This window comes from Danio aesculapii, chromosome 8 (genome assembly GCF_903798145.1).
Source record: "Danio aesculapii chromosome 8, fDanAes4.1, whole genome shotgun sequence".
Classification (NCBI taxonomy): Eukaryota; Metazoa; Chordata; class Actinopteri; order Cypriniformes; family Danionidae; genus Danio; species Danio aesculapii.
In genome coordinates, this window is record NC_079442.1 from 27502272 (window position 1) to 27528800 (window position 26529).

General features: G+C 39.5%; 1 protein-coding gene across 1 annotated transcript in view; it reads right to left on the reverse strand.

Annotated features, from left to right (window-relative positions):
- Nucleotides 1–18212, reverse strand: part of celsr3 (cadherin, EGF LAG seven-pass G-type receptor 3) — an 86813-nt gene extending 68601 nt beyond the window's left edge. Inside the window, 2 exon segments of the mRNA XM_056463538.1 lie at nucleotides 13241–17423; nucleotides 17425–18212. Of these exon segments, the coding sequence (XP_056319513.1) occupies nucleotides 13241–17423; nucleotides 17425–18129 (4888 nt within the window). The 5' untranslated portion in view covers nucleotides 18130–18212.
- Between the last annotated feature and the right edge of the window lie 8317 nt (nucleotides 18213–26529).

Genomic DNA, 26529 nt, shown 5'->3' on the forward strand with positions numbered 1-26529 from the left:
CATTCTTCATAAGTCAAAAACCCAGTATGCCATACATTTAAGTGAATCTGTTCCCTGTGTTCGAACTTAAATGGGGAGGCAAGCCTTTAGTTATGCCACCTCCTCATCCTGGAATAGTCTTCAGCCTGAACAAAAAATATCTGAGCTCATTCCAATCAAATCTTTTCGCTCTATCCTTTTTAACAAACAACAACTGTCCTTTACTCAATGTATGTGTTTTTAACAAATGTAATGTGTTATAGCTAAACAACTAAACTGTGTTTATATATATATATATATATTTACACAGTTGAAGTCAGAATTATTGGCCCCCCTTTGATTTTTTTTTCTTTTTTCATCATTTCCCAAATTAACAGAGCAAGGAAATTTTCAGAGTTTCAGAGCTAGAATAAAAGCAGTTTTTAATTTTTTAAACTCTGTTAAACAGAAATTGGGGGAAAAAAATAAACAGGGGGGCTAATAATTCTATATATATATATATATATCTTCTTTTTTGTTTAACAGATAAAAGAAACTCCCTTGAAAGAAAGAACCCCTTGTGGGAGAGTAAATGGACCCTTTTCACAAGACAAATTATTTATTTAATGGTCATCAGCAGTTTTTATTTACATTTTTACATTTATAAAGCTATCCTTGTATCATATCATCTTTGCATCATATTACAAAAAAAAAAACTAATGAATGATTATGCAACGTGTTTTTAATGCAGTGTCTATGGGGTGGACAGTAAGTTTGACATTTTTATCCATTATGGCTGCCACAAACATTTTTAATTTTTTTGGAAAATCGTGAAAACACTTTTGTGTTTTTTTTTCCCTTTAGTCATTTTTGTAAATTGGAATGCAAAAAAAAATCTTTATGGTACTCTACCATTCTCTGTGCTCTAATCTGATTAAACGTTGACGACCTCCACTGCTGAGAAACCCAGAAATGTGAAAAGGGTCTATAGTGAGTAAAATCATTTGGGGGTGAACTAACCCTTTTGAGAATGAGTGAATGGGAAGTGAATTTTTATTGCTGGGTAAAACATCTCTTTAAGTGATAAGAATAAGTTTAAAGCTCAACGCACGTCATTGCCGCACGGCGCCTTTTAGCAATTAGCATAGCAATGTATATAAAACTATGTAAAGACTCCTAAAAAGTTTGAATGAGGCACGATTGAGGCACGACAATAACATGTCAATTGACTAACAGAAATATATTCCATATGTGGAATAAACAAACATTTTAAAGGCTTTATATAGCTAAAAACTTAGTCTTTTAAAGGGCTAGTTCACCCAGAAATGATCATTTACCCTGCTTTTGTTTTGTTTGAGTTTCTTTTTGTTTCTGTTGAACACAAAAAGAAGTTATTTTGAAGAATGTAGAAAACCGATAGCTATTGTAAAAAATAATAAACTTCTATAATATATTTTTTCCCATTATATATGTAACAGTTAGATGGACAGTATATTTTAGTTTTTGGGAGAACTGTCCCTTTAATGCAGCAGCTGTGAGAGCTACACTATTTCCAAAGTTCATCTCTACATGCAGAAGTGAGTCATGTGAGTTGGTGTCAGTACAGCCTGTCATATATTATCTACAGCTCGCTGACTTGTGAAATTAGCAACATACTGTTGAGTGAATCATGTGTGCTCATCAAGTGCACATGTACTGTACTTGATGCTCATTCACACATAAATGCATATACATACTACATATTTAGTAACACTGCATCTGTAACAGCTGGTGACTTGAGAAAACTTTATGAAACTTATCATGCGTTCTACTGCTCTTTCTGATTATGCCATTTTGACCGTAAATAATAAGGAAATTCATATTTTTTTATAATAACGAAATACATTTAACAATTTTTAACGTTAAAATCACACATATAATACCATGTTAAATCACTTTGAACTGTTAACCATTCATGGGTTTTTACAGTAGCTTTTATTAGGCAACATTTTACAATATGGTTGTATTAGATGATGCATTTACTAATATGAACAAACAATGAACAATACATTTATTACAGTATTTATTCATGTTAGTTAATGAAAATACAGATGTTCGTTGTTAGTTCATGTTAACTCACGGTGCATTAACTAATGTTAACAAGCATGAATTTGGATGTTAATATTGCCTCAATAAATGTTGAATTATGATAATAAATGCTGTAGATGTAATGTTTATAATTAGTTCATGTTAGTAAATGCATTAACTGATGAAACCTTATTGTAAAGCGTGACCTTTTTATGAGATAGTCACAATATGTGATTAATTGGTAATTAGTCACTAGACAGTCTAATTACTTTCTCTGGTACTTATCTACACTCACCTGCCACTTTATTAGGTACACCTTACTAGTATTAGGTTGGACTTCCTTTTGCCCTCAAAACTACCTTAATCCTTTGTGGCGTATACTCAACAAGGTACTGGAAATATCCCTCAGAGATTTTGGTCCATATTTGACATGATAGCATCACAAAGCTGCTGCAGATTTGTCGGCTGCACATCCATAATGCAAATGTCCTGTTCCCAAAGGTGCTCAATTGGATTGAGTTCTGGTGACTGTGGAGGCCATATGAGTACAGTGAACTCATTGTCATGTTCAAGAAACCAGTCTGAGATGATTCTCACTTTATGACATGATGGAAGTAGCCATCAGAAGATGAGTACACTGTGGTCATAAAGGGATGGACATGTGGACACGGTCAGCAACAATACTCAGGCAGGCTGTGGCATTGCCACGATACTCAATTGGTACTAATGGGCCCAAAGTGTGGCAAGAAAATATCCCCCACACCAATACACTATCACCACCAGCCTGAACCGTTCATACAAGGCAGCATGGATCCATGCTTTTGTGTTGTTGATGCCAAATTCTGGCCCTACCATCCGAATGTCGCATCAGATCAGGCAGCATTTTTCCAATCTTCTATTGTCCAATTTTGGTGAGCCTGTGTGAATTGTAGCCTCAGTTTCCTGTTCTTAGCTGACAGGAGTGGCACCCGGTGTGGTGTTCTATTGCTGTAGCCCATCCGCCTTAAGGTTGAACATGCTGTGCATTCAGAGATGCTCTTCTGAATACCTCGGTGGTAATGAGGTTAAGGTAATGGGTTACTTGAGTTACTGTTGTCTTTCTACCAGCTGGAACCAGTCTGGCCATTCTCCTCTGACCTCTGGCATCAACAAGGCATTTGCGTCCACAGAACTGCCGCTCACTGGATATTTTCTCTTTTTAGACCATTCTCTGTGAACCCTAGAGATGGTTGTGCTTGAAAATCCCAGTAGATCAGCAGTTTCTGAAATACTCAGACCAGCCCGTCTGGCACTAACAACCGTGCCACGTTTAAAGTCACTTAAATCACCTTTCCTAATCTGATGCTCGGTTTAAACTGCAGCAGGTCATCTTGACCATGTCTACATGCCTTAATGCATTGAGTTGCTATCATGTGATTGGCTGATTAGAAATTTGCATTAACGAGCATTTAGACAGGTGTACCTAATAAAGTGGCCGGTGCGTGTACATTTAAAAAACAAGTAACGAATTACATATCTAAATAAAATGTCATTCTTGATTTATTCTCAATTACAGCAATGAGAGATATAGTGACAATCAATAAAATTCATGCAATTATAAAATACAAATTTAAGCAAAAGTGAGCTTGTGTATAATTTTTGAGAAACAATTTGATCAAAGCCAAGACTTTACAGTTCTTCTAACATTTACCTGTTCTAAGTCATATTGGTTTGAGTTTAAATATTACACCCATAAGCTGTGAAGTTGGACCATTTTATTATATATATTTTTTGGCCAGCAAGTTTTGAAAACCCACAACATTGCACTCTTACCATTACAGCAAGAACTGAAGCATGACGGAGTGCTGTTAGTGTCTGAAGGACCACAAACACCCTGCCAGGCCGTTCTGAATCATGTAATTCAGTATGTGCATGCTGTTTGTACAACATTGATGACATTTTCACAGTTGCTTTTCCATTTTCTAAATGATTTCTTTCCTGAATATTTTAAAACTGTTTTGGCAATAAAGTTTGCGAATGTGGTCTTGGCAGCTCTAAAGTCGATTTAAATTGAATGAAAGAAAACGGAGAAGAGAAAGTGATTTAGCAGAGAGAGAGAGAGAGAGAGAGAGAGAGAGAGAGAGAGAGAGAGATGGGGTTTGGGGTGAAGCTGCTGGAGGCTGATGAGGAGTCAGAGAAAGGGAGGTATAAAAGCACAGAGGATAAAATGAAGAAGGGAGGGGTAAAGAGAGACGTCAGATCATAATGTCATCCCCTTAAAAGTCATACCTTTCATGCTGATAAGCACTGCTCACGAAATACACCTTCCATCCCCCACATCCCTCTCTCACTGACACAGACGCACAAACAGGCTTTATTCTCAACTACACCTGCCATTTTAATCCATAACCCAATAATACCACAAATCAGCATTCTTCATTTCAGTGGCCCTAAAAATATCCTGTTCAGTTTAGGTCTCTCTAAACCAGCAGCTGTGGTTGTTTAATATTTACTGTAACGATATTCCAGGTATTACTGAATGGGCCTTTGTATATCAGAACCTGTGTATTTTACAACAAAATCTGCTTACACCTTAGATTGTTCGTACTAATAACTGGTTTTCAGCATAAAATTTGATTACATCATAAAAGTAATACTGAGACAAAGACAAAATACACATTAAATTTAAATAATAATGTTATAATGATTAAATAACATTAAATCTAACACAAAACACTTGAATGTGCCTTGCTGACAGCAAAAAGTTAAGTGGAAAAAAAAAACAACTATTCGCATCATAAGGTTTTTTTATACCTATTTTCTATGTTTTTCTGTGTTCTTGTACTCTTTTTTTGGGCAATGGGTTATATGCACAGCCAGTGTTCTTCACCCAACAGTAAACTTTTGGTGAAAGGTTAACGTAAGGTTCCTTTTACAGCACTGGCGTTGTAATGTAATTAAAACACATTTAGTTAAATAGACTTAAGCATTCATTTTGTTGTTCAATTGTAAAAGGAGATGAAAGACTAAATGCTAGCGGCCTCAGTAGCAGCAGGTTAGCACAAAAACTACATTGAAGATACTGGGGTAAAATAAATGTTCATAATTTAAAGACATGGCAGGGGAAAGCAGAATTTAATGCAGTGCATCTTGTCCGGTCTGAGACCCACTTTATATAGTATATCTATCTGGCAGTAAAGATCACAGATTTTTAAAGAAATCATATCTTAAACGTGGCGATTTTGTAATGGAAATACTAATGGAAGCGCTTGGGCTGTCGGACTCAAATTAAAGGGATTATGAAGCACTTAGTCAAGTTTACATTATTTTGCACAATGGATTCCACTTTAATGAAAATATATTAAACAAACTCGATTAATGTAACCATTCAGCAGAAAACGGTATATTTTGCTGTAGATTTTAGACCTACGGTGCCGCCATCTTGGAATGTCGCTGTGTCCGACGTCACGAGGTTGGTTCTGTTCCCTCAGCTGAACAGATACAGTGGAAGTAATGGACACAGAGAACACAGTTGAACACAGAGACTGGCCAGCATAACCCAATGCGTGAAGTTGTGGACATGGAGCTGCTGCAAATACAAGCATCAGATGTGTGTCCAATATTAAAAAATATGTATTATATTTTTATTTTTTCCCCTTTTAATTACTGATCGTTTGATGCGCTTTGGTCCACTCTCTGTATTACGCTGCCTGACTGCCTGTCTGGGTTTCAACCATGGTAGTAATAGACTGAACACAGAGACCGGACATCTGATGCTTGTATTTGCAGCAGCTCCACATCCACAACTTCATGCAATGGGTTAAATTAGGCTTTGCAGTCTCTGTGTTCAGCCTTTTACTTCCACTGTATCTGTTCAGCTGAGGGAACAGAAAAAACCTTGTGACGTCAGACACAGCGATATTCCAAGATGGCGCCGCCCTAGGTCTAAAACCTATAGTAAAACATGCTGTTTTCTGCTAAATGGTTACAATAATTGAGTTTGTTTAATTTATTTTCTTTAAAGTGGAATCCAATGCTCAAAATATTGTAAACTTGACTGAGTGCTTCATTTCCCCTGTAAAAGTCCATGTGCATATACCCCATTGTAAATAAACATAGCAATAATATGGCAATTCAGTTCATTTTTAATAAAAAAAAAACAACAACAACTGTTTAAAGGTCCTGTGAAGTGCTTTGAAATGTGCATTTTTTTTCTCGATTTTTTCAACTGAATAATGAACAGAGGGTGGGACATAGAGTAGCTCCAGCCCTTTAAAAAAACAGCCAATAGCGTTTTGTATACATCATAGCTCTGCCAGTGGTCAAGCACATCAAATGAAAATCAAATGAGAAGCGTCTTGAAGGGGGTGGGGCATGTCAGATACTAGAGAGCATTTGATTGGTCAAGATTTGATTTACAGTAAGAGGTGACGTGAAAGAAAAAACGTTAATCGATTAAGGGCAAAAGTGACAAACTGCAAGCTTTGGATGTTTACATCAGTTTCACATTTTATAATTGTGAATTTTGTCACTGTTTTGGAGCATGCTAGCTTTTAGCTTTAGATATCCTTAAAACACTGAAACTAACATCTAAAAATTTTATCTTTAATAGTGTCTTTACAGTACAATTACACAAACTGTGATGTTCAAGTTTTCATCTGATACTAAAAACCATTTATCCGTTTAAGTTTTTATCCTGACAAAAGTCTTGTCGCTGATCCCAGTTGTAAGAGGAACAAATAATAACTTGACTTCTAGTTGATCATTTGGAAAAGTGGCAGAAAGTAGATTTTTCAGATAAATCATCTGTTGAACTGCATCCCAATCATCACAAATACTGCAGAAGACCTACTGGAACTCGCATAGACCCAAGATTCTCACAGAAATCAGTCAAGTTTGGTGAAGGAAAAATCATGGTTTGGGGTCACATTCAGTATGGGGGCGTGCGAGAGATCAGCAGAGTGGATGGCAACATCAACAGCCTGAGGTATCAACACATTTGTGCTCCCCATTACATTACACACCACAGTAGAGGGCAAATTCTTCAGCAGGATAGCGTTCTTTCAAACAAGATCAAGGTGATCCAGGATTGGCCAGCCCAGTCACCAGACATGAATATTATTGAGCATGTTTGGGGTAAGATGAAGGAGGAGGCACTGAATCTAAAGAATCTTGATGAACTCTGGGAGTCGTGCAAGAACGCTTTCTTTGCCATTCCAGATGACTTTTTCTTGCAGAGATGTGTGGATGCAGTCCTCCAAGCTCATGGCAGTCATACACAATATTAATTCTGCTTCCACTGCACCACGACTTTATATTCTATACTGGACATTATTTCTGTTAAATGTCAAAATCAACTTTTGTCTTAGCAAAGTCAGACCTTACTGTCCTAATTAAATAATAAAAAATCAAGGCATGATCATATTTTATTGTTTTATTAAAATAAGCGCAATTTAGAGGCATTCGCCTTTAATATAGGCCACTTCTGATTCCAAATCAATTAGAAGTCAAGTTTTTATTTGTTGTTCCTAAAACTTGCATAGGTGACAAGACTTTTGTCAGGTAGTGTAAATGAAAAACAAATGCCTTCAATCTCATTTGTGTTCAGGAGCAGTAAAGTGAATATCATGAATGAATTATTTCTTAGAATGAAATCTACCAATTGATCTAGTTCACAAAACTAGTCTGCATGATTAATCAATAATCATAATAATATAGACTCAATAATCTAATTGAAACTGATAATAGTGCAATTCAATTAGTTTATTAAAGAAAATCTGAAATAATGCTAATAAAAAAAGACATAAATCTCCAATCTGGGCGAACTGTCCCTTTAAAAAAAGCCCATAATCCTGCTTGACTTTGCATTTACCATTCAAACTACAGTTTAACTCAAAACATTTGTAGATTTTTTCAGTATTTGACTGTAATGGCTCAAGAAATTAAGTCTTGATAGTCAAGCGCAGCGTGTAAGTGTCAACAAGAGGATGACAGCCGCGGCTTGAAGTTTTTAATGTCACTGGATGTCTCGGTGTCTAAGGAGATTATATCCTCCTTTGATGAAATGCCACCCAGTGCAAGAGACAGAGAAATGGAAAGAGCGACAGAGGGGTTGGAGGAGGACGGGAAGAAGGAGTGTTTACACAGAAGAAAGACGAAGGCAATATCAAGAAAACGAGATCCAGGAAGGTGTGTTGGTGAAAAAAGCTGAGATGAGGAAAAAAAAGGGATGGGGGTGCGGGAGAGGCTGGGGGAAGGGTGCGAGGAAGCAGCTGGTTTGATTACGGGATTATAAAGCGGTGACTCCCTACTGACCACCCGAAAACTGTTCCTGTTCCTCTCCTTAACACACCACCACCATGCAGTCATTAAACTAGAATAATAATCAGTGCTAAACAGCACAGAAGCAACAATTTCAATAACAATCAAAATTTTCTCTCATATTCTGACTACACAAGGTCAAACAAAATACCTGCTATTACTGCAAAATAACAAGTAAATAATTTTATCACTATGAACGGTCACAAGCAGTGCACGGGTAACACACTATTGTTACTCAAAATCTGAATAAAACTAAACTATTTTTTATTTGAAATGATTAATGGAGGAGGAAAATGTTATTATGCTGATTAAATCAACACATTCAACCTCCCACAGAGGATAAGTCAAATATCAGCATGCATGTGTGTGTGTGTGTTCTTTGTATTTAGATCTGTGCCTATGATGTCTGACATTAGCAGTCAGTGGAAGAAGTAGAATATGAAAAATTGGGATATAATTGAAGCTGCAAATACTGACTCTACACTATGAGACGATAACCGTTTTTAAGGTTTACCGTGGTTTGGAAAAGTCAAGGTTTTAAAACCGAAAAATTTTCTGCTATATCTCCTAGGGTATATCAGATTTTTTATTTATGTTTTTTGTTTTTTAGGACAACAGTATCTCCAGCAGAAAAGATATCCAAAGATGTCGTTTTAAATTGTAAAGGAATCTGTGTTTTTTGAAACTAATGAAGACAGCATGACATGTTTACTGTTCCAAACTATTATGCTTCTCAAAATAAAATATATTGTGTTCAAAGGGGAAAAAGGTTGTTGTTTTTTACCCAGACATTGAAAAAGAACCTATTTTAAAGCAGCAATCACAAAATCGTGAAACCATGCCTACTCTGCACTACACAGATATAAAAATGATTGCTCAAATTAACAGGAAAATTAACTCTGTCGTTAACTAAAGAGAGTTCATAGTGTGAAGGAGTGGATGTCAGTAAATTGCATTAAGAAATTAACGTTGTCGTTTTCAAAAACAGATTTTTTTTAAGACCAAAAACAAAATTTTTGTGTAAATAAACAGCCCAAACTATTCAAATTGACACTTTTTTGTTGAAAACTGAGTCAAGGTAACAACCATATTAAGAAAATATTTTCAATTAAATGTATTTTTCCAACCCCGTTTATAATTAGTTTGTTTTATGCATACATTTGCACGCAGCTTATTCAAACTTATGCTTGAAGCTTAAAACAACGAGTTAAGATTTATTTAAGTTTTAGCTCATGCATTTAGATTTTAAGTACAGTGTAAAAAAAACCCTGTTATTTTATGTTTTTTAAAAAAAAGTAAAATAACAGACATTAAATTACATAAATTTACCATAAAAAATTGCCGTTAAATTACATACAATTTACATGTAATTTAACGGCCTTTATTTTATGTTTTTTTACCAGCTGCACCCCAAATTTTTTTAACAGTGTATGTTTATCTTCATAATGTTGAATGTTTGTTGGATGTTTGGATGAGGGAAAGCCAGCCTGATCTCATGAGAAAACATAGCAAATTTAGGTTTCATCTGTTTAGTGCAGAGGTGCCCAAACTTTTTCGTATAAAGGGCCAAAAACCAAATATCACAGATAGCCATGGGCCAAAGGTAAACATATCAACCTATATTACATTAAAGTTTCTAGTTAGCGCCAGTGGTGTAGTGGTTAGTACATCGACACATGCACTTCGGTGCTCACAGCGACCCGAGTTCGCTTCACGGTCCTATGCCGATCCTTACCCTCTCTCTGCTCCCCATGCTTTTCTGTCAATAATCTCTACTGTCCTATACATTAAAGCTTAAAACCCCAAAAAAATAATTATTAAAAAAATAATAAATTACTCAGTTTGTTCACATTATTTTAAATCGTATTAACTAATGCAGTGTAATTTTTTTAATTATAATATATTACAATTAAAAGATAAACAAATCTCATTTGCATTGCATTGTCCTTTATCCAAAATCTGATTCATTTACAACATTTTATTGAAATGTTTCATTTCAGTTTGCTTTTTGTAGCTTATTAATAAAACAAACAAAAGGATTAAATTACATTAGACATTAAATTAGAAGTGACAGTCTCTAACCCAACCCCATCATTTTCCTTCTCTTCTCAGATGGGATGGTAACTAATTCAGATGAATTTGTACAAGTTCAATCGTACCGCCCCTAAACCCAACCGTAATTGGGGGGTGAGCAAATTGAACTGAATTGTACGAATGAGATCGCACGAATTTATACAAATTAGCCACGAAATCAAAAAGTAACAAATTGCCATGAGATTGTGTCTGGGAAATCACTTTCAAAATCCTGACACAAACAAATCCCATGAATGCACACACATAGACACGCGCACACTCAATTCAGTATATACATTAATAGGTAGCATATTGGTAGGTTTCAAAGAGGGCAATTTTCCATTTCTTTCATCTGAAATCATTTTCCTTTCTGCCATTCAAAAGCCAAGACCTGAACTCAGTGAGTCCTTCTTTTAAGTTCCCCTTGCAATCACTCGTCTGCCATTCACCCTCCTCCATTTCCCATGTCTCTATTCCACTTCAGTGTTTTGTCATCTTCTCTTCCTCAGTCTGTTTTCTTCCCTTTCCTCTACACAATCCCAACCCCATCCTTTCTCCTTTCTTCATTGTATCTCTCTCTCTCTCTCTATTTCTCTCTCAGACTCCTTTAATCTTTTATAATCCCCCTCACCCAGTAAAGTGAACTTTATTTTAGGCTTGTTTTTGCACAGGGGGATCGTTCCAAACATCTCAGTGCGTCTGTGCGTGTGTTTGATGCCATTCTTGTCAAGGGTCTCCGGAAAGCATGCAAATAGCTTTTACCGGCTCACAAAAACAAAGAAACAAACAAATAGGTTTCACTGGTCCCTACAGTATAGGCTATTCAGGTTTCACTACCTGACACAGCAAACATGACACATGCTCAAACATTCTCACACATTTGACACGCTTTTAAACATTGAAATTACATAATCTAGCATGACCAAAACAGGCCCCCGAGTCTCACAGGCCCATGCACTAAATGCTTAGATGTAGTCGTTGCTTTGAAATTAGTCACCTGGAAAAATAATTCTATCGCATTAGCTAAGAGGCACTGAACTACAGACACTTACTCACTTACAAACACACACACACACACACACACACACACACACACACACACGAGTATAAAAACACACACACTTAATATGCTCAAACAAGCCCAGATGCTGGCATAAACAAACTAAAAGCTTGCATGAACGCATATTAAACCATCCGATTATACAAACACACACACACACAAAATCTTGGGCCTGGTTTGACAGCTGATTACTGTGCTCCGTTTGTTTGAAAACCCAGGCTTCCCCTAAGGACGTCCTATTACACTCAAAGTAAAATAGAACAGAGAGGGGGGGAATGCAAGATAAGAGGACTGTCTGTAATCCTCTATTAAACTACATTTACAAGTACACACACTTTGATTTTGGGATATATGCATTGTCTGTGAGGCCAATATGGTATACAGCGTATTTTGCATATCACATCATTAATGACTAAGCAAAATCAACATTACAGCACATCACTTACGTTTACACCGGCTCTTCTTGGGGAATAACAAGATAAAAGCAACACTGAGCTTCAAACTATGTCAGCTCATCTGAGCTGTTCTCATTGTGAATCTGTAACTGTTGTTTGTTAGCGTAGAGTAAAGTGAAATACAAAGGAATTATTTAATAGAAAATTCCTTCAACTTAACCTTCCTTTTCCACTAGGCCCACACTTTTCTGAAAAAGTCCCACAGGACAGAAGAAAGGCGCTTTTTATTTAGAAACACATATTTAGCCAAACAGAAAATGGCTTAGACCAAAATGGTGTTCTTACAATAATGTGGTGCACAGCAGAACCATTCTGATTCCCTACAGAATATTTCAGTAATCACAGCAAAACCTTTCAGCGATTCTTATTTAAAGAATATTTAAAATACCTTTTTTTTTGCACAATAAACAACCTTTTGTTGAATGGAAAGGATCTATTGAAGTTAAAGGCTCTTTATTGAATCATAAATGCCAAATTAAGAAATTTTATATTTAAAAGTACACTGTGAGTGAAAAATAGGTAAAGAAATGGCAGACAGAAAAAGGGGCAAAATGTGGAATGAAGAGCAAGAGGGGGATGGAAAGGAAAGTGTGCTTTCCTCATAGGAGAGAGAGAATTTTACCAGAGGGTAACTGAGCAGTCCAACACTGCAGTGTTACAAACTCCCCAACCTATATGCCTCACACACACACACACATACACAAACTGCCAGATAAGGTAAAAAGCATAGAACAAAATCAGCAATCTTGCTTCAGTTTGGCAGAACATATATTTCTAAGCAATAAACAAAACATAAATTCCTGCATTGTGTTTTTACCATTTTAGTCACCATGTCTGTAAATAACAAATCACCATTTGCAACCTTTCAAAAGCCACAATTATCTACACTTCCCAGCAATGCCGTCATCAACAGCAGCAACATCTGTGGTCAAGCAATGCTCTCCTCAGCACTTACACACTCTCATGTTTCCACTGAGACTCTTGAAGGGTATTGTTACCTGCTAACTCCACTAAGAAATCATTCTGGCATAAAGTAATTTACATTGATCGCTAAATGTCTTTACAGAAAAAAAATGCAAGTAAAGGGTCAGCTTTCTCTAAAGATATCCTCTTTTCTTTCTATTCTCCTCTAGCACAGACTGCCCACACTGACACACAGCCTTCAGCAAGATTTCATAATAGAGCACTGCAGTGAAGAGTTAGCAAAACCAATTTGACCTGATTTGATTTCATCCTCATGACCTTAATAGCCCTTGCCTCATTTCCCCATTTCTTCCTTTACTTCCACCCTCCCCCCTCTCCCTCTCCCTCCCCTTATTGAACTTACCAGTGACGGTGATGAGCATCGGGGCCACCAGTGGTCGGTTGTTGTCCAGTTTTCGGCTAAGCCGAATCTCTCCACTTGTGTGGTTCAACAACAGCAGGTGCAGCTCATTCCCCCGGTCTATAGAGTAGTAGAGGCGATCCGAAACATCTGGGTCATGGGCTGGAACTCGTCCAATGACCCCACTTGGAAAGGTGTTGGATCGATTGGATACAAAGTTGTTAAAGATGATTTGAAAGTCTTGCATTTGGGGCCCATTATCATTCTGGTCAACCAGTCGGATACGCACAGTGGCACGACTGACGAGAGGTGCTGACGTGGCCTGGACCACGATTACATACTCATTACGTGTCTCATAGTCTAGGTCAATTAAGGAAGTGAGTTCTCCTGAAAAAATGTCCATCTGGAAGATTTCTGGAATATTGCCTTCCACTATCTGATACATAATCTGAGCATTTGGGCCCTCATCTGGATCAGTCGCTGTGATTTGAGCTACGACTGACCCAACAGCACTATTCTCCTTCACTAGAACTTCAAAGTCATCTGCAGGGAACACTGGGGCATTGTCATTGACATCCATGACACTGACTTGAATGTGTACAGGTGTACGCTGAGGTGGAACGCCGCGATCCACGGCAAATGCTGTCAGCTCATAGAAGGGAACGCTTTCACGGTCAAGTCTCCTGACAGTTCGGACTATTCCAGAGGTTGGTTCTATTGTAAAATCACCATCTCCGTCCTCTCCATTCTGGAATGTATACTGGACACGGCCATTGGCATGAGCATCGCGGTCAGTAGCAGAGATCTGCAGAACACTTGTGAAAGGTGGAGCATCCTCACTGACTCCACCCTGATACCTGGGGCTCAGGAACTGAGGTGCATTGTCATTCACATCATTAACATTGACCTCCACATATGTGGTGTCAGATTTCTGTGGGATTCCATTGTCACGAGCAGTGATGGCCAGCGTGTAAGTCATCTGGTCCTCATAATCCAGTTCGGCTTGAAGTGTGATCGCTCCAGATGCAGGATCTATTCGGAACTGTGGAATGTTATCCTCCAGGTAGTAAGTGATGCGTGCATTTTCTCCAACATCATCATCTGTTGCGCTTATGACTACCACAGTGCTGCCAGGAGGCCTGTCCTCATTTACACTTACTGAATAATGAGCGCTCTGGAACACAGGGCGGTGTGTGTTGGCATCTGTGATGTTGATGTGCACCTGACAAGTGTCATGGAGAGTTCTGTCAGAGGCAGTGACTGTTAGCACGTAGCGACGCTCTTGTTTGTAGTCCAAAGGCAGCGCTAGTGAGACAAGTCCTGCGCCACCGGCAGTGCTAATGGCGAAGCGATTACGTGTGTTTCCACCTGTGATCTGATATGTAACAGCACTATTTACATCCCGATCAACTGCAGTTACACTGACCACACTTGTTCCAACGGCTGCATCTTCATTTAGTCTGACGTAATACTCCTTTTGAAGAAATTCTGGTCGGTTATCATTAACATCCATTACTGTGATAGTAACACTGGCTGTGGCGGAAAGAGGTGGAGATCCATAATCTCGGGCCTCAACACCAAAGAAGTAGTGCTCTACTGATTCACGGTCAAGCTCTGAGCTGACTGTGACCCAACCAGTGGCAGCATTGATAACAAAAGGGGTATCTGTGCCAGTTCCTGTTAATCTGTATTCCAGGCGGGCATTGTCACCATTATCAGTATCGATGGCTTGTATGTGGAGAATGGAGTGACCAATAGGAGCGCTCTCTAGCACCGTAGCCTGAAATGGCGTAGATACAAATATTGGTGGATTATCGTTGACATCGGTGACCTGCACACTCACAATTCCAGTGTTGTTGGAAAGAGGTGGTCGGCCATTGTCCTGAGCCCGAAGCCGTAATGTATATTCTCGCTCTGTCTCAAAGTCAAGCGGCGCAACCACCTGGATTTCTCCTGTAACACTGTCAATCGCAAACTGTCCACGGCTGTTCCCACTGATTATGTTGTAGTGCACAGCAGCATTGCCATCTTTATCCTGGTCCGTAGCGCTGATTCTAAGTATTTCGGAATGTGGTCGGACATCTTCTCGAACTGCTACTACATATCGTTTTTGACTGAACTGTGGAACATTGTCATTCTCATCCAGCACAGTGATATGGACGCTAACAGTAGCCGAGCGTGGCCCTGGCTCTCTCCCCTGGTCGCTTGCTTCCACAAGCAACGTATAGCGCTCGTTTGTTTCTCTATCAACAATACCTCGTGTTGTGATCAAGCCTGACCGTGGATCAATTTCAAAAGCAGAGCGTGCGACAGCTGCACTTTCTCCAACGAATCTGTAGCGTATGTTGGCATTTGCTGTTGAGTCAAGATCTGTTGCTCGCAGCTGTAGTATCGGATATCCCTCTTCCACGTTCTCCCGAATGGTCTCACGATACTCTGTTTGCTCAAACACAGGCGAGTGATCATTACGGTCAGCCACAGTGATGGTCACCATAGTTGTACCAGAAAGACGTGGTGAGCCGTGGTCTGTGGCAGTAACTCTAAAGTAGTGCAGGTCCATGTGTTCACGATCCAGAATATGTGTGGTGGTGAGAAGGCCAGTAATTGGGTCAATTTGGAAGTAATCCATGGACCTGCTGTTCATTAAAGGGGCCATGCTGTAACTGAGTCTGCCTGCCTCACCAGCATCATGGTCCTCAGCTGTCATAGCTATGACTGAGGTGCCAGGAGGTTGGTTTTCAGCGACTTGAACCTGGTAGTTATACTGGGGGAATTGAGGTTGTCGATTAGCAGCTCTACGGGAGCGCCCAACAGGAGGCATACCTGTCTGCTCTTCACCGTATTCCTGTCCCTCTTCCCTGAGCACTTCATCACTTGCTTTATATTTTTGTTTATCGCTGTAATGATTTCCGACCCCAACTTCGCTTTGTTTAGTCTCATTTTGTTCAGTCCACATCCCCTCTTTGTTATCATCACTCTCTCGCTCTGGCTGAGAGGTGTCATTTCCTTGACCTTTTTCTTTTTTTCTCTGTAAATTTGTCTCTTCTAACACTCTCTCTTCCTTTGTGTCTTCTGCAATCACCCACTCCATGCTTTCCTCCCATTCTCCATCTACAGGCTGTCTGTCACCCTCCCCCCTTCCCTCCCCTTTCACCCCGCCCTCTATCTGTCCCTCCCTCCTACCGCACTCAGCCGCGGCTTCCAGCTGCTCCTCTTGCTGACTGACACCCTCTGCTTGTAATGACACCCGTTTACCGGATTTTAATTGCGGCCGCGTGGCTCCCCCATCGGCGTTTAAGCTGTCGTCGGTTTTGTAGTCTCCACGCTCTGCTCGCGCACCGGAGCAAGGAAAACGTGCGCTTTCCCCTCTTATAAGCTCACGCTCATCACTGTCAGGAACATTTTGGGTTTCGTTTGCATTTTGATCACCTGAACTACTGTTGTTGTTGTTGTTGTTGTTATTGTGGTTTTTGTCGCAGTTATTGTTATTGTTAGTGTTCCAGTTCATCAGAAACAAACTTTTAGTAAAGTCACTTGAGTAAGCGTGCTCGTGCACGGCGAAAGGCGCTGTCCACTGCCCGGGTGCTGAATCTTTTGCGCGCTCTGAGCGAGTGACTCGTGTGTGAGTGTATGAGTCACGGAAACGTTTCGAAAAGTTTAGCTCGACTAAGAGGTAGATATGCGATGCATTATGACCCCTGGGAGTGCCAGTAGCAGATGAGTCAGAGTTGTATACATCACCATTATACGACAGAGCAGCGCTGATTGCAGTTGATCTGTTGTAATTAGCATTTCTGTCATCAAAACGAGTATTAGTCCTGGTCCAGTCAACCCGTGATATTAAATCCCTTCTGAGTGCACCATGTGGACTATTCGGATCAGATTTCTTATGCACAAATTGTACTTTCGAGTTGTTATATGAAGATGAGGTGTTTGTGTTTTCTCTCGCTTGCCTTCTACAAACACCGTAGCGCTTCAGAGAAATGTTGAACCTGTGCCAGTCACTGCTGTGCCAGGCTGGATGCCTCTCAGAACAACCTGTGATCCAGTATGACGCGAGACAGCTGCTTGTTTCGCTTCCAAGCACCGGAGAGAGCTGCCGTGCGCACGGTTCCGAGCTCCCGTGGACATACCCAAAGCTTGACCCGTTCCAGTCCTCTCTGGTGAGATCGATAACATTCAGGGGGTCCTGAAAGGGGATGGTGCGCTGTCGCTTTGTGCAATTTATTGGCGTCTGAAGCCACATTAGAATAAGAATAGGCTTTTAATAAGGGCTGAGTTGGTGTCTTGGCAAAGGCAAACTCCCGTTTGGGCTGATATGGGCAGTGGTTAGGCCTGGGTTTATTATCCAAGGTTCGACAGTTATCCAACACGCTGTAAGCAAAGACACTGTCCGTGCCGAGGCGCGTCTTTGGCCGCGAGCGCGTTCTAGTCCTTTGTACAGTCCTCTTTTTGCCATACTGAACCGGAGAGACGAGAACACGAGAAACAACGCCCTTCTCTCGGCTGCCACCGTCACTCCACACAGGCTGGCGATGACAGCGTCCGGTGTGCGCTGCCGGTTCTGATTTCCAAACACTACAACTCCGGTAATCAGGACTCAACGAAACTGAGGGGGTTCCCGCTGCACTGGACCGTGAGCACTGCAATTCCCGTCCACGCGACCCTACCGTCCGTGCAGGGTGGATCTTCCAGTCGCCCGCAGCCAAAGCCCCCGTTACCGTTCCGTCGGGCAAGCTGGCTATTTGAGCGTCTCCGGGGGCTGGGTGGGTGCACCGGGAGCGGCAGCACGGCCCCGCTGCACTCCCCGGGATAACAGTGAACAAAGAGCTGAGGAGAAGGAGAAACAGCAGCGGCGAAAGCGAGCCCAAGTCCAGTAGCAGTGCAGCCATTAGTCTAGTGAAATCCTTTCTCTCTCCCTTCTTTCTCCCCTCTCTCTGTACCAAAGTGTCTCTCTTTCTCTCTCCAAACGCTGGCTAAGTGGCCAGCTCATCCACCGCCGCCCGACTCCTTCCGCCGTGCTCCCCGGTCGCTCGGTGATCCCGGGAAGCTCGCATCTACTCTCGGTGTTTGGTAGAGCTCCGGCTAGCAGCTACACGAGCGCAGCATCTCTCATTCACATCCAACATGGCTCACAGCGAACCCGGTGCTACCCTCACTCCTCCCCCTCTCGCTTCTTTCTTTCTCTTCCTCTCTCTCTCTCGCTCTCGCTCTCTATCTGAGACGGGAATGGTTTGTTCCAGTGTGCGCAAGGCTGTTTCCTCGCTCAGATGACGCCATGTCCACCGCTGGAGAGTACTAGAAACGTGACAACCTATCAATATCAAAGTGAAAACAATAGCATTAATTAGATGCATTAACACTTGGAAATAGAGCAGTAAATGTACGAAATCAATGACTTGTACAAGTAATGTAATAACATTTATTATCTTAAAATATTATTGATATTCATCCTCCATTAACACCTGTAACAAAAGGCTAAAAACTGATCATGACTTCAATAAAATAGCTATAATTCAGGCCGGCTGTCAGCCTGCTGAAACTTTTTCTCCAAAAGTGAACCTTTTTGCCGCTATACGCCCCATTTTCTACACTGTAAAAAATCAGTAAATTTACAGTTTACAAATTACATGCCGGAAAAATAGCCGTTAAATTAGAGAAATATTTACTGTAAAATAACAGCCGTTAAAATACAGAAATTTACCGTAAAACATCGGACTTTAAATTACAGAAATGTACTGTAAAATAATGGAATTTAAATAAAAGAAATTTACTGTAAAAAAAAAAAAAAAAACGGACATTAAATTACAAAAATTTCCTAAAATTTAAATTTCTGGTAAATTTCTGCAATTTAACGTCTGTTATTTTACAGTAAATTTCTGTAATTTAGGGCCGTTATTTGACTTTTTTTTCCCAAAACCTTAGCTGTGGGTAAAAAAAAACGTACAATTACAGATTTTTTTACAGCGTGTTTAATTATGAGATTTAAATACTGCAATTTAGTGACATTTTAGGCATAGACTATTTTAAGCTGGATTAGCTTGTCAGATGGTCATTATAACCACACTTTTATAGAATAAAGAAATGTGGAAAAAATACCTATTTTTAAAACCCAAATTTATTACATCATGTATCATTCGAAAAAAATAGGAATCTGTTAAAGTTTTTAATTAAAAACTGTGCCCTATTGTCATTTATTAGGCAAATAACAAACTGGCCTCAGTCAGAATTTGGCCATTTCAATAGAAAGATGACGTCACTTACATCAGATTGTTTGTTTACTTGCACAGCAGGATGTTGGACTCATCAAAAATTTTTATTAGCAATTGGACAAAACTGATTAGCTGACACCCAACAGAGGATTCCGCTTGGTCTTAAAGCCTTTTTGATTTTTTTTTTTTTTTTTTTTTTTTTGACAATTTATGATGGCTTAGCAGTCAAAATAGGACAAATGAGCTTATGTATGGGACAAATTCTGGATCTTTGTCCCCCTGGCTACAGGCCTGTAATTAGTAGCAAATTTTTACCCGTGGCTATAATACAACAAATATACAACCACATCCTGCATATGAGAATTGCACTTTTATTAAAATTATATATTACAGTTCTAAGCTTTTTAAAACATAGTTTCCCTTAAATTGTGTATACAGGATATGAGTTACACACAAAACTATAGCTTTATTCTGTACTTCTGGTGAACAGAAAAAGTAAATTAAAGTCATTTCAGGGATTGGGAGCGGACAATGGTTTTCTGACGCTGTTGTGTGTGTGTGTGTGTGTGTGTGTGTGTGTGTGTGTGTGTGTGTGTGTGGCTGTAACAATCAGTCGGTGTCCACTTGTGACGTCATTCCCACATTCACCAAGCGATTTCCCGAGGCGTATTTTTTCCAATTCATAGTGAATTCAAATAACATTTTCCTCCACCCGCCAGCACCACCCACACACTACAGCCGAACTCATTTAAAATGTATTGTTTGACACAGACACTTTTTAACTATGTTTTTTTCCTGCCTTAAATCACACCGCATGTGGGTGAATTTCAGAAGCGCGTGTCACAGCCCTGCATGGCGGATGTGAAATCCACGCTTAGTCAGAAATAGACTTGCGCGTTACAAAAACCAATCTGTGTCTCGCACAGTCTGCCTGCCACTGACACGGTTGGAACGAAGCCACGGATGTTGAAAAATTCATACGGCTCAATTATACAGTGTGCGCGCTCTCGTCCTCGCGCGCGCTCTCTCTAGATAAGCTGCCCTTGCGCCCCACTGTTCATATGCACAAACCTGAGCTGACTGTGGTAAACGGCTTGTGCTTTCGGTGCACAGTTACTAGTGATGTCTAAGCTTTAAAAAGATGATTTGCGAATCTTCCTTGTTGACTGTGGAGGATGAGATTCATGTCTAGTCTATCAGCGGGTGTGTTGTGTGTGTGTGTCTAGACGCTTGATGGTATTATATCACACAGTCACGGCAGCCCTAAATCACATTAGGTGAGGATTCCCATAACTGAGAGCTTCCTCTGTGAAAGCTGACTGATGGACTGACGGGTAACACAGATCAGCCCACCTACGATTCAGCGGCTCGCCAAACAGCCTCTGGGAAGAGCAATCGTGTTTAGTGTTACTCATCATTCTCCAAATAATACAGAGCCCGTAATTCAAAATCCTGCATGTCATAGATGTATATGACCTACATTTTAGTACATTTTTTTAAGGCAACACTGGAGAATGATGATAACACTATATGTTCACCATTTTTATTAGGATTTATATGCTAGAACGTTCCTGCATTCCTCAAATAGTAAAAGATAATGCTATAGCAACAGCATGGCCATGGGTTTGATCTACAGGAAACGCATGGAATGTATTTCAGTCAGTTTTAAGTATCTATCAGATGAATATGAACATGGACCAGATGTGAATGCAGCAAAGATTGTTGAAAAATTATGGAACCAGATCAGTCTAAAAAATAAAGCGTTTGCAAAAATAAAGCTCATACAAACACAGCACAATTCACATTTACCAAATCCAATTCGTAAATTCAAAACACAATTTGTGAATTCAAAAGTAAAAAAAATCATAAATATATGCCCAAATGAATTGGATGTGTACATTTATGAACTGTGTTTTGAAATAACGAATTGCATTTGCGCATTTGTGAATTGTGTTTTGAATTTACGAATTAGATTTGCGCATTTATGAATTGAGTTTTGAATTTACGAATTAGATTTGAGCATTTATGAATTGAGTTTTGAATTTACGAATTAGATTTGTGCATTTATGAATTGAGTTTTGAATTTACGAATTAGATTTGCGCATTTATGAATCGTGTTTTGAATTTCCGAATTAGATTTGCGCATTTATGAATTGAGTTTGCGCATTTATGAATTGTGTATTGAGTTTACGAATTGGATTTGCGAAGTTATGAATTGTGTTTTGAATTTCCGAATTAGATTTGAGCACTTATGAATTGTTTTGAATTTATGAATTGGATTTGAGCATTTATGAATTGAGTTTTGAATTTACAAATTGGATTTGTGCATTTTTGAATTGTGTTTTGGATTTAGTAATTGTGTTTGCGCATTTATGAATTAAGTTTTGAATTTACGAATTAGATTTGTGCATTTATGAATCGTGTCTTGAATTTATGAATTGGATTTGCGCATTTATGAATTGTGTTTTGAATTTACAAATTGTGTTTGCACATTTATGAATTAAGTTTTGAATTTACGAATTAGATTTGTGCATTTATGAATCGTGTCTTGAATTTATGAATTGGATTTGCGCATTTATGAATTGTGTTTTGAATTTACAAAGTGGATTTGCGCATTTATGAATCGTGTTTTGAATTTATGAATTGGATTTGCGCATTTATGAATCGTGTTTTGAATTTATGAATTGGATTTGCGCATTTATGAATTGTGTTTTGAGTTTACAAAGTGGATTTGCGCATTTATAAAGTGTTTTGAGCTTACGAATTGGATTTGTGCATTTATGATTTGTGTTTTCAAATTATGAAATGAATTTGAGCATTTATGAATTATGTTTTGAATTTAATAATTGGATTTGCGCATTTATGAATTGTGTTTTGAATTTACGAATTAAATTTTATGAATGTGAATTGTAAATGTGTTATTTTTGAGACTGATCTGGCTCCATAAAAAAAATTATTTAGGCAAAAATGTAAAAACACTCACTATGCTTACTCCCTGATTCATCAGGGGTTGCCACAGTGGAAGGAACTGTCCATTTCTCTTGCACATGATTTATGCGGCGGATTCCCTTCCAGTTGCAATTCAATGCTGGGAAACACACACACACTCTCATTCACACACACACATTCATTCACTATGACCAGTTTAGTTTGCAGCCTATACTCCATCGATAGTGGCAGTATGGTTAGCACTGTTGCCTCACAGCAAGAAGGTTGCTGGTTTGAGTCCCGGCTGGACCAGTTGGCATTTCTGTGTGGAGTTTGCATGTTCTCCCCGTGTTCGGGTGGTTTTCCTCCGGGTGCTCCGGTTACCCCCACAGTCCAAAGACATGTGGTATTGATAAATTGAATTAACTAAATTGGCTGTAGAGCATGAGTGTATGAATGTGAGAGTGTATGGGTGTTTCCCAGTACTGGGTTTCAGCCGGAAGGGCATCCGCTGCGTAAAACATAAGCTGGATAAGTTGGCGGTTCATTCAGCCGTGGGGACCCCTGATGAATAAAGGGACTAAGCCGAAGGAAAGTGAATGAATGACCCTGTCTATACCGTATGTCTTTGGACTGTGGGGGAAACTGAAGCACCCAGAGGAAACCCACGCGAACACGGGGAGAACACGCAAACTCCATCCAGAAATTCCTCCTAGCCCACTCGGGACTCAAACCAGCAACGTTCCTGCTGTGAGGCGCCAGTGCTAACCACTGAGCCACCATACTGCCCAATGTAAAAACAAGTAGATTACATCTAAACGTAATATGTTGTAGCAAATGTGACAGAAATAAAGTCAATATCAGGCTGACATATTTTTAAAAATAAACCTGTAAAAATACTGATGTAAATGCTGGATCTAATGTGAATTTAATATGGTTTTAAACCAAATTCCTGAACCCAATGAAAATGAGTGAACGACACCTGATCTTTTCATAAGCGTAGACAGTGCTCATTGTCCTGGGCTCAGTTGGTGTGCTGTCGACTGCTGAGATCTAAAGCTGGAGTCTCACAGGTGCCGATATCTGTTGAGTTTTGAAAGTCAAAATGTGAGAGATAAAACTCAAACCTCCTATATATTTCTGTGCATGGGTCCAAAACCAAGAGAACTGTGTTCAATTTTGAATATCTTTGATATCAAGTTCAATCTTGTTTTATTCATGGATGCACCAGCTTTGATACACTAAACATAACATTGCTCAAAATTATTAATAAGACGCCTGTCTGCTCAACGCCAAAAAAAGACAGTCTACTCTATACAGTCTTTGTGTGTGAAGACTGAAAAAAGAGAAGAAAGAGAGTGAGAGCTCTAATGGGCTGATTTGTAATCCCCAAAAATCCAGCCTGCGGATTACAGGGGTGCACACTTCACAGAGCACACCTGGGGGCCCTTAACACACACACACATGCATTCACACACATTCAGGTATACGCTGTCAGCTACAAGGCCATAGCTATTCTCCGCGTTACCATGGGAATGGCAAGAGCAGGGGGTTCGTTCCATTAAGGAGAGGGTTTGTGTTTGTGTCTCAGCACCAGCAGTTGATCTGTAATTGCTCACACATCCTGCAGACCCCTTCCCTCCTCCTCATTCACCCAGGCCTGTCCTCTCAGCTCACCCTCCCCTGTGGCCCCAGCAGCAGGTGGCCTCAACCCGGTGAGCATCTGTCATGGCTGGGCCTGAACGGGCAAGCGGCTATAATGCATATTCACAAGAGAGAGGGAGAGAAACTGGCAGATAATGGCACACATACTGTGATGGCTATTTTTCTTTCTCTAACCTACCAGGCCTTGATAAAATCACAGTAAAGATATTTGTAGTTCTGCAGTCAGGGGTAAAACACAGTCAGTTTGAAAAACACTCTCAGATATTAAAGTATAAAATCGTTTCCTGGAACGGTGCCCTTTCAGAAGGTACATTTTTGTACATTTTTAGGTAGGAATATGTACATTAAAGGCAGGATAGGTGATTTGGTACTAAATGTTTTTGTTATGCTGGTTAAATTCTCTTCACATCTCAATACCATTCATTAATTTAAGTAGTCTACATGTATTTGTATTTACACTACCTGACAAAAGTCTTGTCGTCGATCCCATTTGTAAGAGCAACAAATAATAACTTGACTTCTAGTTGATCATTAGGTTAAATGGCAGAAAGTAGATTTTTCAGATAAATCATCTGTTGAACTGCATCCCAATCATCACAAATACTGCAGAAGACCTACTGGAACCCGCATGTACCCAAAATTCTCTTAAAAATCAGTCAAGTTTGATGAAGGAAAAATCATGGTTTGAGGTTACATTCAGTATGGGGGCGTGCAAGAGATCAGCAGAGTGGATGGCAACATCAACAGGCTGAGGAATCAAGATATTTGTGCTGCCCATTACATTACAAACCACAGAAGAGGGCAAATTCTTCAGCAGGATAGCGCTGCTCCTCATACTTCAGCCTCCACATCAAAGTTCCTGAAAGCAAAAAAGGTTAAGGTGCTTCAGGATTGGCCACCCCAGTCACCAGAAATGGACATTATTGAGCATGAACATTATTGAACTCTGGGAGTCCTGCAGGAATGCTTTCTTTGCCATTCCAGGTGACTATTAATTATTTGAGACATTGCAGAGATGTATGGATGCAGTCCTCCAAGCTCAGGAGAGTCAAACACAATATTAATTCGGTTTCCACTGCACCATGACTTTATATTCTATACTGGACATTATTTCTGTTAAGTGACAAGACTTTTGTCTAAGCAAAGTCAGACCTTACTGTCCTAATTAAATAATTAAAAATCAAGGCATGATCATATTTTATATTGGTAACATAAGTGTAATCTAGAGGCCTTTGCCTTTCATATAAGCCACTTCTGATAGCAAATGATCAACAAGAAGTCACGTTATTATTTGTTGTTCCTAAAACTTGGATAGTCAACAAGATTTTTGTCAGGTATATTGTCTGTGGAATGTGTAGGACCAAAATACACTTCGTCCAATTAAAATGTTTGGTCTGAACATTACAGTTGGCTATTCTATCTGCCTGTCAACATCTGGATTTTGCATATACCTCTGCACACACTGTTCACGCACAATAAAGATGTGACCTCGGGATAAAATGCTTTGGTGGAGACATGTCCTTACTATTATGTTACTACTAAAATATTACGCATTTCGAACTGTAATGTTTTCTTGCTGGTGAATAAGACGTGAGGTTATCTCCAAAGTCTTGTTATTTCTGGACTTTACTCTGCGTATTTATGTGTGCATTCATGTGTTTTTCATTCATTTGTGTTTTATCTAAGACGGGAAGGATCTTTAGCTTTAGCAAGATCTAGCCTTTTATAAATCACCTACATTACCTTTAACGGTCACTGTACCCCAGGTGTAAAAAGTTTAAGTAAATTAAAAACATAGTTCTAATTTATTTTGATAAACAATATAACGTATGTATCATATATCATTTGTATCAATGGTGTAGCCATTTGTACCAATGCCTCCAGTGTCATTTGCTTACAGTTATATTTGGCTGTACACTCAGAAATAAAGGTATAAAAGCTGTCACGGTGCCTCACATTGGTACATGACACTGTACAAAAAACAGCTCCTCATAGTGCTTGCCTCGTATTATTTTAATATATAACTTGACTGTTAATGTAAATTGTTTTAATGATGATTATTCTTTTATTAGTTTACCTAAAGAATGTTGCACAATCTCAGAAATTTACACTGGCTTGCAAAATAGGGGGGATATACGTGGGTGTATGCAGTAAAAAGGCAGGAAGTAAGGTCTAAATAATGCACAATCCCTTTGTATACAAATCTCAAGAATCCTCTTTTTCTGACACGTACACTCATTCTAATCTGTCTCTCAAATACAGCCGCCTCCTCAGGAAACACAGAGCTCTTGTGATGCGGCTGAAGGCATATGGTGTCAATTGGGTGTAGTGCGCCGTACTGAGTTTAGTTAGACTGTTACCACGCCAAATCTGTGCCTGGTGAGCGCGAATTAATTAAAACGATGCTCACGTGAGCCAAACCTGAATATTCAATGTGGCTCCACACCCAGAATCCATAAAAGCAAAGCAAGCCACGGACGCGCCTCC